At 51.5% G+C, this 12,609-nt stretch overlaps 1 protein-coding gene across 1 annotated transcript in view; it reads right to left on the bottom strand.

Annotated features, from left to right (window-relative positions):
• Positions 1-2,258: 2,258 nt before the first annotated feature.
• SNRNP200 (small nuclear ribonucleoprotein U5 subunit 200) overlaps positions 2,259-12,609 on the bottom strand; it is a 29,419-nt gene continuing 19,068 nt past the window's right edge. The window contains exons 25-45 of the mRNA XM_016142925.2: positions 12,004-12,110; positions 11,553-11,671; positions 11,110-11,264; positions 10,811-11,000; positions 10,483-10,656; positions 9,452-9,612; positions 8,939-9,166; positions 8,499-8,690; positions 8,240-8,418; positions 7,873-8,024; positions 6,974-7,082; positions 6,066-6,174; positions 5,447-5,636; positions 5,187-5,351; positions 4,957-5,078; positions 4,586-4,729; positions 4,311-4,487; positions 3,922-4,082; positions 3,762-3,843; positions 2,782-2,874; positions 2,259-2,684 (exon numbers count right to left, since the gene is read on the bottom strand). Of these exons, the coding sequence (XP_015998411.1) occupies positions 2,541-2,684; positions 2,782-2,874; positions 3,762-3,843; positions 3,922-4,082; positions 4,311-4,487; positions 4,586-4,729; positions 4,957-5,078; positions 5,187-5,351; positions 5,447-5,636; positions 6,066-6,174; positions 6,974-7,082; positions 7,873-8,024; positions 8,240-8,418; positions 8,499-8,690; positions 8,939-9,166; positions 9,452-9,612; positions 10,483-10,656; positions 10,811-11,000; positions 11,110-11,264; positions 11,553-11,671; positions 12,004-12,110 (3,153 nt within the window). The 3' untranslated portion in view covers positions 2,259-2,540. The remainder of the gene's footprint in view (positions 2,685-2,781; positions 2,875-3,761; positions 3,844-3,921; positions 4,083-4,310; positions 4,488-4,585; positions 4,730-4,956; positions 5,079-5,186; positions 5,352-5,446; positions 5,637-6,065; positions 6,175-6,973; positions 7,083-7,872; positions 8,025-8,239; positions 8,419-8,498; positions 8,691-8,938; positions 9,167-9,451; positions 9,613-10,482; positions 10,657-10,810; positions 11,001-11,109; positions 11,265-11,552; positions 11,672-12,003; positions 12,111-12,609) is intronic.

Below are 12,609 nucleotides of genomic sequence, written 5' to 3' on the forward strand. Positions count from 1 at the left end.
CGATCATCTGTGGCCCTCTAAGGGGCCACGGTACATGATACAGTCCATCTGGTTCCGAGTTTCTGTGGTGAGAGCCAGTGAGATAAAGATGTCTGATAGGGCTCTTTTGGGAGGTAATGAGACAAGGCAGAGAGAATCCCTGTCAGAGGCAAGCAGTTCTTCGATCCCACTCAGGTTTTGTCAACCACTCCATGTGGGTTTCCACATGAAGACTTGTCCCCAAAGCTCCAGCCTTAATTTCTCACACCACAGCAATCATGACTATAGGTTGTGGAGAGACAGCTGGGTAGCACCTGGGATAATGCACAAAATGTGTTCTCACATCCCTGGGGCTTGAGCCTCTCGGGGGCCTGAGGTCAGCTGTTGGCTGTTACGGTGCATTCAAATCTAAGACCCACGGAGCCAATTGAGATGAATTATGAGCCTTTATTAGCCGGCCAGCGACTTAACTATCCACCACACAGGGTCAGAGAATCAGCCCCGAGCTTCCAGAGAAGGCAGCTTATGTAGCCTAAAATCACATCCTGGTGAGTTTTGATCAAGCAAGCAAGCAGGTTACAAAAGCAGAAGTTGGCTGTTAGCGTCTGGTACAAATATATGCTGTTTCAGGGGGACTCCTACTCCTAAACCTTAGATTATCTGCATCTTGGCGGCTGTTCTTTTCCTGGAGGCTGGCACCTGAAAATGTTACTCCCTATCACTTCCCTGTAACTAGCTTACTGGAAAATTTTCCACTCTTACATTGGCACCTTGGCAGGAACTGTGGCAGTGGCACCAACTAATCTTTGTCTTCACTGTATTGCTGTCATAGCAGAGGTGTTGCCAACTTCACTTAGGACTGTCTCTCGTAGGACCAATACAAATAAATCGCATTCAATCTTGAGCCCCCCGGAACACCATGTGACACAGCATGCAGAAAGTGCCGTGATGTGCCGCTCTTGAGGAAAAGCAGTTGTGCAGCTACATCACCAGGTACATCAGTTGTGTTCTTGGCTTATTTTTACTTGAGAGTAGCAGCAAGTTACTGGCTACTTGGCAATGTTTTCTGGGAAACTGATGAACCTTCCATATCAAAAGAAACTATTGCCAATGATAAAGCTTTCAAGCAAAAATTAAATTGTGGAAAAAACTGTATTGCCACCATGAGCTGGACATCTTCCCAATACTTAGGCTTCTGATGTCAGTGGTGACATTAACAAATGTGACGTGTCATGAAGTGGATCAACATCTGGAAGATCGACACGAGTCAGTCAACCCATGTTTTCCAAATTATTAATGCATGACATTAGGAACTTATTCATGCGTAAGAGGCCCATTCGGGGTATAAGAGAGACCCACGGGTCTTAACAGCGCACTGGTAAAGGCAACGTGCAACCTGAAACTGAAATAACCACTCTTGGAGTCTCGCCGTAGTATCAAATAGCCAGTCTCCTGAAAAGGATATCGAAAACGTCCTCCCCTTTCTAACTGCATGTACATGTAAAGCCAGTTTCACTTCCATTTTACTTCACTTAAACATGAGGTTTAGAAGCAGACACTAGAGTCCCAGTCTTCATTAAACCAGACAGAACCAAGGTCTGTAAAAACATCAAAGGCCACTCTTATCCCTGGATGTTTTACAAGTAATTTTTCATAAAAAACTAACCATTTATTATTTTTAAATGCACTGTTCTAATTTTTCATATTGTTGACATCAATAGATAAAACCTAGGTAATAAAAGCTCTTTGGGGTTCCTCATTTTTGTAGTGTGAAGGGGTCCTAAGACCAAGCCATTTGAAAACTGCTGACCTAGGAAAATTACCCCTCAGAATCATCTTCCAACTTTATGCAAAGTTATTCCTAAAAATGGCAAGACAAAAATTTGAAGACAAAGATGTACAGACCTGGATCACAGTATCAGTGTAGATTGGGTTACACACCCAGCTGGTATGTTTTAACCCCTCCTGAGTCTCCTTGGGGTGGGGGGTGTCACTGCAGATCTTGAAAAACCTACCCCCTGTCATCTGTCCCTGTAGCTCTGTTAGTTCCAGCAGTGGTGCTGACAATGGGTAGCAAGATGGGGACTAGGCTATACCGACTAAAAAGAAGCTGCTTAACCCCTCAGCTGACATGCTGCAGGTGACAGCCCAATTAAAGAGCAGCCTTATTCTTGACAAGTATCTTAAGCAAGTTCAGTAGCTAAAGAGAAAAAAATCTTTTTGGAGAAGGGCCTTAGGCTAGAGCAAAGAAACAAAAATATAGAATCACTGCAAAGATGAATGATTTCTCCAACTGATTTTATTAGAATACCTAATAAAACAACAAAGAACATGCCTAAAAATGCTATCCAGTTAACATGACAGCTACACGACACCTACAGACGCCGGATCCAAAGACTGTTTGCCAAGGTGGCAAGAGGAAATGTGGAGGGGGGCTGGGGTGCACCTGCACTGCCTGGCAGCCCACCCTCATGCCAGCAGACCTGCTGTCCACAACTGTGACCCAGAAATGCTATCTGTTCAGGGCAAAGCCCTCCAGGCAAGAGCACAGGCCTCCACACTCAATCCGAGTCGCTGTCCGTCTCGGCTTCTTTAACGTCTACGCTGAACTTGTATTCTTGGTCACATCCCATGTAAGCATCGCTCATGAAATACAGAGTGTAGTTGTGGGCGCCAGTGGCTGGGGCCACGAAGTCAAGCTTCACCTAGAGAGAGCAGGCAGGGGTCAGAGAAAGGCACAGACATGGGAGAGCACTCCCGTCCTGCCCTATCTCAGTCTCAGGCTGGGCCAGTGGCACTCACCTTGGCCTTCTGCTGCAGGGTCAGCCTCTTAATGGAAATAAGGCTGTTGGACTTGGCGTCTCCGATCACTACCCACCAGCCCTCCTCACGTTTCTGCAGTGACCAAAAGCCAAGAATCTCAGTACATAAAACTTGACAGTGATTTAAGACCATGAGAGTGGTTACAAAAGTAGAAAAACGAAAAGCAGACAGAATAGAGAGTTTCCCCCTGAAACACAATTTGATGTAACTAAGATTGAAACCATCACAAGGCAACTCAAATGAACTCAAATGTTAAGTAGTAGAGGGACTCATTTGTTGCTTCTAGCTCACTTCCTAGTTCCACTTAGCACTTGCTATTGCATCCAGGATTCCACCACTAGAGACCTTGTCTCTGGGGCCTGGCAACGTTGAGTCCCTCTGAGGCTCTTCTCAGGCACATGTGCCAGGTAATTATGACATGTGAACATGGACACCAGCCCGCCCACAGAGGGGAAGTGGGCCTTGCCTCGATCAAGGCACCACTGCTGCCCACTCTGCCATCAGAAAGCCTAGAAACTCCATTATAAAGTGCCCCTTCCTTGGAGTGTATTCAACTAGTTTGTAAAATTAACTATCACATACAGTGTATCTGGTTCTTGCTAGATTTTCTTTCTCGTAAAAAATCAAGCAGCTGGAAGCACAGTAAGTGGCAGTAAGAAAGGAGGGGGAAGAAACACCTAGAAAAGCCCAACTGTCCTGCAGCTGTTTAGAGTTAAAGAAAAATGAGTTTTCACAGTCGCAGAGATTGACTGCTCAGCTGGTATTTTAACGATAACCAGTCATCTAAATTGTTTTAAAGCAAAAACAAAAACAAAAGCATCCACAGTCCTGATATTCTCAGCCTACGATTTGTCATTACCCTAAGTTTCCCTCCCTAGTGACAATGCACTCTTGTCCTCCGACCACCCATGGACAAGGCCTCCAGTGGACACCTGGAAAAGGCAGCTGCCAGGACACACCTGTGGGAAGAGAGGCGCAATCACGGGGCCTGTGACTTCCTCCTCTCGCTCCAACTGCACCAGCACCACAACAGGCCCGCCACTGTGGGGAGAAGCAGTGCAACACATTAGCACTGGGTGGCAGGGCCCCTAGGGCAGGGCACCTGGCCCTCTGGCTCACCTGCGGATACCATCCTTATCCACAACTTCATAAGACAGCTCAATGTTAGGGTAGCGGTTACAGAAACGTGCCACGTCTGCCATCTGGCTGTCAGACAGCTGAAGCAATGCATTCCGTTCTTCATCCTCCATCTCCATGATGTCGAAAACACTCTCCACTCCCTGCAGCAGGCATTCAGAGATCAAGGGGAAAGAATCCACACTGACAGCAAACAAACGGGCTCCACACGGTTGCTAATTTCCATCCTACACTACCCATCATCTGAAGACAACATGGCCTGCCATCCTCTTCAGGGGAACAAAAGCTGGAGGTCTACCTCCCATGCCACTCCTACCGCCACCCCCACTACAGCCCAGTCACTCAGCTCAGCCAGGTCCAGACCAGTTCACCTTGTCCGTGCAACGTTTGATGTGCTCCGAGGTGAAATGAGGCAGCTGTTTCAGGTATGAGTCCTTAGACCACATGGCTTGGGTGACCATCTGGGCCAGCTCCATGGCTGCCAGAGCGGGGCTGAGCCACCCATTACTAGAGAGGACATCCACGCAGGCCTGGATGAGCCGGATGGCCTGCATAGGGTGGGGGTGTGAGACCAGGAGGCTAGAGAGGTTGCTTCCTGGGCCCTGGGGCCTGTCCCATGTCTGCCCCACACCACCCTGTACCCTACCTTGCTAAGGATCTCCTCTGTATCTGACTGCAACTCAGCACTCAGCTGCATGCGGGACAGGTGAGCCTGAAGAAGCAGATTGGTCTTGACATGTGGGTCATTGAACTTGGGGTTGTTCAGCTTGTGGGGAACCTTCTGAGCCAGCTGGAAAGGGGAAGAAAAACTGGTGACAAACAGGTAACCCAGCTTGAGGCCACCTCTCAAGCCCTAAAACTCTATCCTAGATCACAACCCTTCAAAATTCCATGGGCGGGGGCGGGGGGGGGGGAGGGGCGGGCGGAGGAAATGCATGTGTGCAGTCTTCCTGGGCAGAGAAGGGTCCGTGTGCTTTGGCACATAGGCAGGCGTCCCCTGGGGCCAAGGTACCTCACCTGCCGCAGCAGGTTGTCCTCATGGTGGCGAATTGGGATGTTTTCGTACTCGGCCGCATTGGAGATAATCTCGATTAGCCCACGCACCTTGGTCTTGGCATTCAAGGACATGCTGAAGAGCTCTGTCCGAGAGAGAAGATGTGGGAGCGGTTAACTTGCCCAGGCCACCCCGCCTATCACCGCCACCCAGTGGCTGCACCACAGCCAGAAGCTGCCCCAGCCAGCCTCACCGATCGTGGTATAGTTGATGTAGTAGTAGGCGGCGATCATGCCCAGGTTTAGAGGTGCAACGTCCATCTCATCTTCTATGCTGATGCACTTGGACTGCTCCAGGTCACTCAGTGTCTGCTCCACCAACTCTGACAAGTGGTCAGACAGGTGACGATGAGAAATGCCTGTGAAGGTGAGAGAGAAGTGGTGAGTCACAGGGCAATAGCCAGCGAGGGCTGTGAAAAGCACGAAAGGAGACTGCACACCATGGCCCACGGACCCTGCAGGTTATAGTAGTTGGGGTTCTGAGTCATGCGGCGGTACAGAAAGGTCCAGGTAAGGTAGTCTACAGCATCCTGCTTGTTCTCAATGGTCTTGGTGACAATCTCGGCATTGAAGTGGTCATGCATACAGTGGTCCAGGTGAGACTCCACTGGCAACGGTTCATATAAGAACTTCTTAAAGAAATCCTGTGAAGTGGGAGGAGACAGTAATAGTCAATGACAACATGGTATCAAAGGGCCAAGGACAAACCAGTGAAGAGGCCGTGTGCGACAGACACAGCTAATACAAAGACGGAGGAAAGCACTGCAGATGAGGTGGCTGAGTCTGGACTACAGTGTCAGCTGTGTATGCCATGCCACCAGCTCACTGTTACAGCCACAATGGCAAAAGGAAGGCACCAGTCACACAGGATGAGTGGTGCAAAAGGAAGATGGAACCAGCCAAAGGACGAAGGCCTGGCACACGGAGTCAATAGCAGCAACAAAAACAAAAGGCTACGGAATTCCCCGTGGCTGAAGCAAACTACAACACAATGTGAGAAACAGCAGCAGAGTTGAAAGAGACACAAAAACCCCCACTGAAGAAGACAGCCTGTGTCCTAAGGCCAGACCAACCTTTTTGGAGCCCTGGCACATGATGACACAACGTCCCTCGTCATCCTGCAGAGGGCGGTTGGCGTGCCCCACCATCTGAAGCACGTCGTAGATGGGGTAGTCCACATACCTGGTGACATGGGAAAAGAGGCAGAGTGCATCAACACAACGTTGCACTCAGGGTGCTCTGACTCCCTGGCATCGGAATGCAATGCTTACACGGGGAGCCAGGGCACGGTGACAGCAGACCTTGTGTTCATGAGTCTTGTGCCATGGCACTGGTGTCACTGCTTATCTACGCATCACTGCAATTTTCACGAGTTGTGACTTGTTGCTCACAGTCCTTGACCCAAAGCCACAACCTACCTGACACCCAAAATGAAGTAATTCCTAATATAAGGAGCGCACACGTGAGTCAAGCTGCCCCCACTTAATAGCTGTGTACTTAATGAGTTATCAAGTCATCTAACTTAAAACCGAATCTACAAGCAGGTTCAGACATTAAAAATAAACCATAAAGATATGACTCATTTCAAAATAATCTGCATTTTTGGGGAAAAAATTATTGAGTTAAATTACTCGAACTTTTTCTGAGAAAACCAAATCTTTTACTTCTTATGACCACAAGTTATGTGACCTGGACCAAATCACATACCCAATCTACAACACAAATAGGTCAACTATATAATCCCCAAGTTCCTTCTAGCTGGAACTCCCTGGCTGCCCACTTGCTGAATCACAGAAGGATGACTGATTCCAATGTGAGCCCAGGTCCCGAGACCAAACATTCTCCAACACTAGCAGTGCTGGAACCCCAGCAGGCTGCTGGCTGTGCCAATACCCTGCCCTCCTAGCAGCTACTTCCTGGGTTTGCAGGTGGCATGTCCACTAAGAGGGGCTCTGGGAGCACAGAGCACAGCTGGACTCACGCGTGGATCTTGCCATTGTAGTACTGGGTGTCCATGATGATCACCAGGTGGGCGGCCACACTCAGGCCCCAGCAGAGACTCCGAGAAGCAACGACCACCTGGATAGCCCCTGTGGCAGAGAGGAGAAGGCAGCTGAGGAAGGGTGTACTGCCTCCTGAGCAGGGACCAATCTGATTTCACAGCTAGAGCAAAGCTTGCTAGGAGTGAGATCTGTCATGACTGAGAACGGAGCAATACTGGAAGAGATGACACCATGCTGCTGTTGCCCTGCTCGGGGGCTACCCAAGGCAGTCCTGGAGCAGCACCTCTCCCAGGGAAAGCTGGGCTCAAGTTTGAAAGACTAGCCCTGCTGTCTGGAAAGTGCCAACTCAGCCTTGGGCTGGCTCCCACAGCAGCCAAATGGAGCCAAGTGTGCCCCAGACAGATGCCAAGAGTAAGACCAACAGGAAGTGATTCTGGCAGGACCATCTGCACTGAGGCTCCACCAGTGTCAAAATAGTAACTCTGTGTGAAATGCCGCAGGGCAACAAAGAACAGTGACACAAAGACCCCCCCAAGAGAGATCGGAGTTCTACTATTTACACATTTCCGAGGTCTACTGACCCTGGCAGATCTGATGTCCCTGGAAAACCAGTATAGGGGCTGAAGGTGCTGGTCTAGAAAAACAGGTTCTAGAAAGGTTCACTCTGTGTGCCCCCTGCTTCCTCGTTAGCAAGGACAGTTACTGTTTACCCCATCACACCACAAGATTACTGGCAGGATCCAAAGAGACAGCAGATTCCATAACCAGAGAAGCACTTCAAAAATGACACAGAAAAATAACACTAAACGCTGCAGTTCACATGTACCACTTATGACACGCTAGATAATAGTCACGACCAGTGCCAAAGGCTCTTTACCTGAGCTGAAGAGCTGTCCCACCAGACGCCGCTCCAGGGGGCTGAGACCCTCATGCAGGTAGCCCACGCCGTTTAGCAGCGTCTCCTTGAGCGTGCTGTCACTCAGCTTCTCTAGGTATGGGATCAGATCCTTCTCGGTGCAGTGTAAGAACCTGGGCGGCACAAGGCTGAGTGAGCCAGAGGGTTCTGGCCCCTGGCAAACACCTGCCAAAGGTGCGGTCACCCAGCCCCTAGCCAGGGGGCTAAGCCCACCCTCAGAAATGGGACACCCTTCAGAGTGGGCCAACTTCACATGACCTAACTCCCTGTCAGCCCAACCTCCAGGGCTAAGCCGGGTAAGAGAAAGTGGACATAGCCAGGCCCCCACCTCTGTCGCTGGATGTCCGCCGCACACGTGGTGAGGATGTCAATTGCTGTAAGGCGGGTCTGCTTACGAGAGGGTACAAAAACGATGACAGGCTTCTTGGGAGAGTGCTTGGTGATGGCATGGTACACAGGTTTGGCCATGGACAATAGGCGAGTCTGCGTGTGACTGATGTTGAAGCCCTAAGCACCAAAGGAAAAGGGGTTACAAGAGCCAGTACTCTGAACAAGAGGCCATGAGCGGCAGGAAAAGTGGGTCCTACCTGGATGTGCAGTTCCAAAGGCACGGGGCGCACGTTCGGGTGGAAGTTGAACGTGGAGGTGGCACTGCAGCCCAGCCAGTGGGCCACGTCCTTAGCATTTGAGAGCGAGGAGCTAAGCGCCACAACACGAATGGGCCGCTCAATCTGGGAGGAGATGTAGCGCATCCGGGAGCAGATCACTTCCAAGACAGGCTAGGAGAGGGAACGAGCGTCATCAAGCACCCAGACACCTACCCTCGGCCATGGGTTACCCACGTGCACACCCAGCAAGCACCCTCAAAATGCTCCTGGATTCCACCCCCCAGAGGAGCCAATGTCCACTGAGAGCTCAAGTCTCACGTTGTGCCTCTGAATAAAGGGTGAAGCAGAGTTCTGCTGGCAGAAGGCTTTGCTTCTGGCCTCAGACCCCATCACAAGAACAGCAACAGGCCAGGCCATACCCCGTTCTCGCCCCCGATGAGGTGGGCCTCGTCCACCACGAACAGGCTGATGTTCTGGACATTCTTGCGCTGCTTCCAGCGCCGAGATAGGATGTCCCACCTCTCGGGGGTGCCGATGACGATGCTGCCCTTGCCCAGCAGCTTCAGGTCCGTGCTGGTCTCGCCCGTCAGGAGCACCACCTTCTTGCTGAGCCTGTCCTGGAACTTCTCGTGCCAGTCCATGTACACCTACAGGCAGAGGCATGGTGCATAGAGCATCAGGCTGCACTGGGTGGCACTTCCGTCATGAAAAGAATTGAGCAGCCAGGAAGCCTGGTGACCCATAGGCCTCAAGCTCCATTCAGTGACAGGGCCTCTTTTTAGTTCATGAGCTGAGAGAACAACCCAGAAATTGCGAACAGTCGTGCCCTGACGCACCCTGTAAATTTAAGGGCCTAGAGAACCTTAACCTGTACTCACAGATGAAAACAGCCTCTGGAAAACTTATAGGTGACACAGGAGTACGTCACATACCTGCTCAGCCAGTGCCTCCATAGGGGTGATGTAGACACAGCGCCCTTCCGAGTTTTGCAGCAACATCCGCAGGATGGCAAACTCCGCACAGATGGTCTTCCCACTGCCAGTGGGGGCCCCCACGAAAACGTTGTCGTCGCTGTTATACACGGTGTTGAACACTGAAAACCGGTGGTGGTCATGTGAATCCGAAGTGGACTCCGAGCTCAGCCCGGAGCTGGCAGCAGCAAGCCAGCCATCAGCACGGGTGCTAGTATGAGGGGCAACGGACTGTCCATCTGTGCCCTCATAGTCTCCCTCCCAAACACAAGCAAAGATCAAGAGTTCAGGCCCCATGCAAACTTGTGGGGTGACAACAGATATGGAGGAGCTTGAGTCTCATTCCCTGCCAGCCCTCTCAGGGACCAGGACGCAGAGCAAAAGGGCCCTGACTGCCCTTCTCTGTCTCCGATGATCCATATTTCCTGGATGGAAACTGGCTAATGTGGAAAAAGGGACAAGCCCAATTCCAGCATCAAGACTAGGGGAAAGTCTCAGTCCTATTTATTAGCCAGTGCAACAAGGTGCCTCTGCCTACATTTCCCCATCAGTCAAATAGGACAGCAACAATAATATCTCACATGGTAAATCCCTCATAAGGTGGGCGGGGAGAACAAAAGAGAAAGCACCGTGATATCCTCGGCCTACAACACTCAAAACCCAGATGTGCTCTGGGGACACAGCGGTCACTCAGCGATGCATGAAGGCCTCGGTCAATGCTGCTCACTCCGCCCACCACCTGAGTGTCGGGGACAGTAAGCCCCCCAAGCCTGAGAACCAACAAGGCACTGACCTCCTTGGTGAGACGTGCAAAAGAACAAAGCAGGTCTAACTGTAACCACAGGTATGTGAGACAGGAAATGCCTGGTGTGCTCCACTGGTCAGCACCAGGGGTCTGCCAGGTCCTTGGAGATCTGAGCGCCCTGCTCCCCTTCACACTGCAGAGGGCCCACTACCCCGTGTTGGCTTTATAAGGCCCCTACGACACTGACCTTGTGTCTGGATGGGATTGAAAAAGGGGAATTTGTCTTGGTAAAGGCTCTCAAAGGCGCTGTTTCTCAAGGCGGACACAGGCAAGGGCTGCAGGTCCAGCAGCTCGGTGGGAGGAGGGTACTTCTCTGGCAGGATCAGGTGTCGGAAGGAGACGGGCAGCTGGGTCTCACAAGCTGCCCAAGGAGCAGGCGGGTGGTGAGCAAGCGGCCCTCCTCACCCAACGGCCCCCACAGCCCCTCTGTGCACGTCGGAACGCACCCCACAAGGTCATTCTCACACCCACTCTGGGAGAACCTGTCCCCAGGGGTGTGCAGACAACACACTCACAGAGCCAGCGGTCAGATACCACGCGGATGAAGTACTGAGGGGGCAGCGGTTCAAAAACAGGCACGAAGAACGTGATAAGGTGCTCGTCCTGGGCGTACTTGGCCTTGAGCAGAAAGTACTCATGGTGCAGTATCACCTCGCTGTCCACATCCTCCACCAGAATCCAAAAGGCCTCTGATGAACCATGGACCTGCCAATGTGGTCCAGACAGGGAGAGTGAGCCAACGGGGCATACAGCACCAACCACCCACTCTCCACCGCATGACACCGAAGCCAGTCTTCGCCAAGCAAACCCATGCCTTTTCATCCCATTGGAAGTCTGGTGTGATGGTCAGCTCCACCTTCAAGGTGGAGCGCGTGATGGGCTGCAGGTGCACGGACAGCTCCAACTTGGGGAACAGGTGGACATACTTGTGGATGGTCTTGCCCATCTTGGGCATGCGGATGAGCTCCCCTGGGAGGATAGAACAGGATGGCATGGGTCTGTAGCCAGCCACCTACACACTACCTGCACACTGGGCCACTGGAGGAGCCAGCTGATTCTACCCCAGGGGGAAAGCTCTTCCCTTCTCTCTCAGTGGAGCCCAGAGGAGTAGAAGGCCAAGGCTGAGGCTGGCCCAGTACTTCAGAGGGTGGTGAGAGGTGGCCAGGACCTTGGGGCACAAAGCCCAGGAAGTAGAAAGTGCGAGGTCTTAGAAAGACGACTGGGCGGTAAGGGCAAGGATGACAGCGCCCCACACACCTATCTCATTGTGGTTCAGGTCGTAGAGACGCTCAAAGGGGAAGTTCTTTTTCTCAATCTTCTTTACTACCTCCTCAGGCAGTTTCCGGAACTGACGCAAAGGACACATGGACTGCCACCTACCCAGGAAGGGAACAAAACCCTCAGTCCCTATACAGGACCTATAGCAACGTCCCCTCATCATGGCTTCCAAAAAGTTAGCCGTGACCACAAAAAACAGCCGCTAAAGACAAACATTTGACACTGTGCCAGCAATGGGACCTGAGAGCCAGCTGTCACCCCTACCCTGCACCCACTCCACAGCCCCACCCTTCGAGGCCTTCAACCCTCCCGAGGTACGTATGCCCTTTCCTGCATCTGGACCAGAGGTCAGGTGCACACTCCATCTTCCCTAGCACCCTCAGCCTGAGGACCCGGATCATAGTGGCCAGAGCCAATTCCCAGGCCTTACATGCGTTTGTCAATCATCTTGCAGAGGTTCAGGGTCTTGTCTGTCAACTGCGCCCAACCCCGGTTCAGGACAATTTCAAAGATCGCCCGCATCAACCGGCCTGCCGACTGGAGAAAGACGAGGCAATTCTGCTAAGTACTCCTGTCCCAGACCTCACTAGGACACAATCAGCCTCGTTAACTCTAAAAGGCCCTCTGTAATTCCTCTTTTCCCTCTCCATACAGCAGGTGCTTGCTGGACACAAACCAGTTAGAACAGGCTGCTCGCTGCATATTTTTTTATGCCTACAGCACCTGGTCTTCCTAGGTGCTGTAGCAGGCCGGACTCTGCTTAGCTTCTGAGATCAGAGTGTTCAGGGTAGCACGGCCGTAGACTATGCTGTGCGACTTTAAAGTTTTGCCTTGTTTAGCATTATGAGCTCTTGCAACAATAAGGGTGCTAGTGCCTTCCCCTTGGACATAAAGACAAAAAAACAGATACTACATAAAGCCTTTTGTCAATTCCGGACTTACTTATAAAGCCAGCAGCACTGTGGGGAGCTACTACCTGGGCAAGCAGATGTTGTCTTACGGTCTCTGCCTAAGGAGCCCCTGCACTCTCTTATGC

Source organism: Rousettus aegyptiacus, unplaced genomic scaffold (genome assembly GCF_014176215.1).
Source record: "Rousettus aegyptiacus isolate mRouAeg1 unplaced genomic scaffold, mRouAeg1.p scaffold_m13_p_7, whole genome shotgun sequence".
NCBI classification, from domain to species: domain Eukaryota; kingdom Metazoa; phylum Chordata; class Mammalia; order Chiroptera; family Pteropodidae; genus Rousettus; species Rousettus aegyptiacus.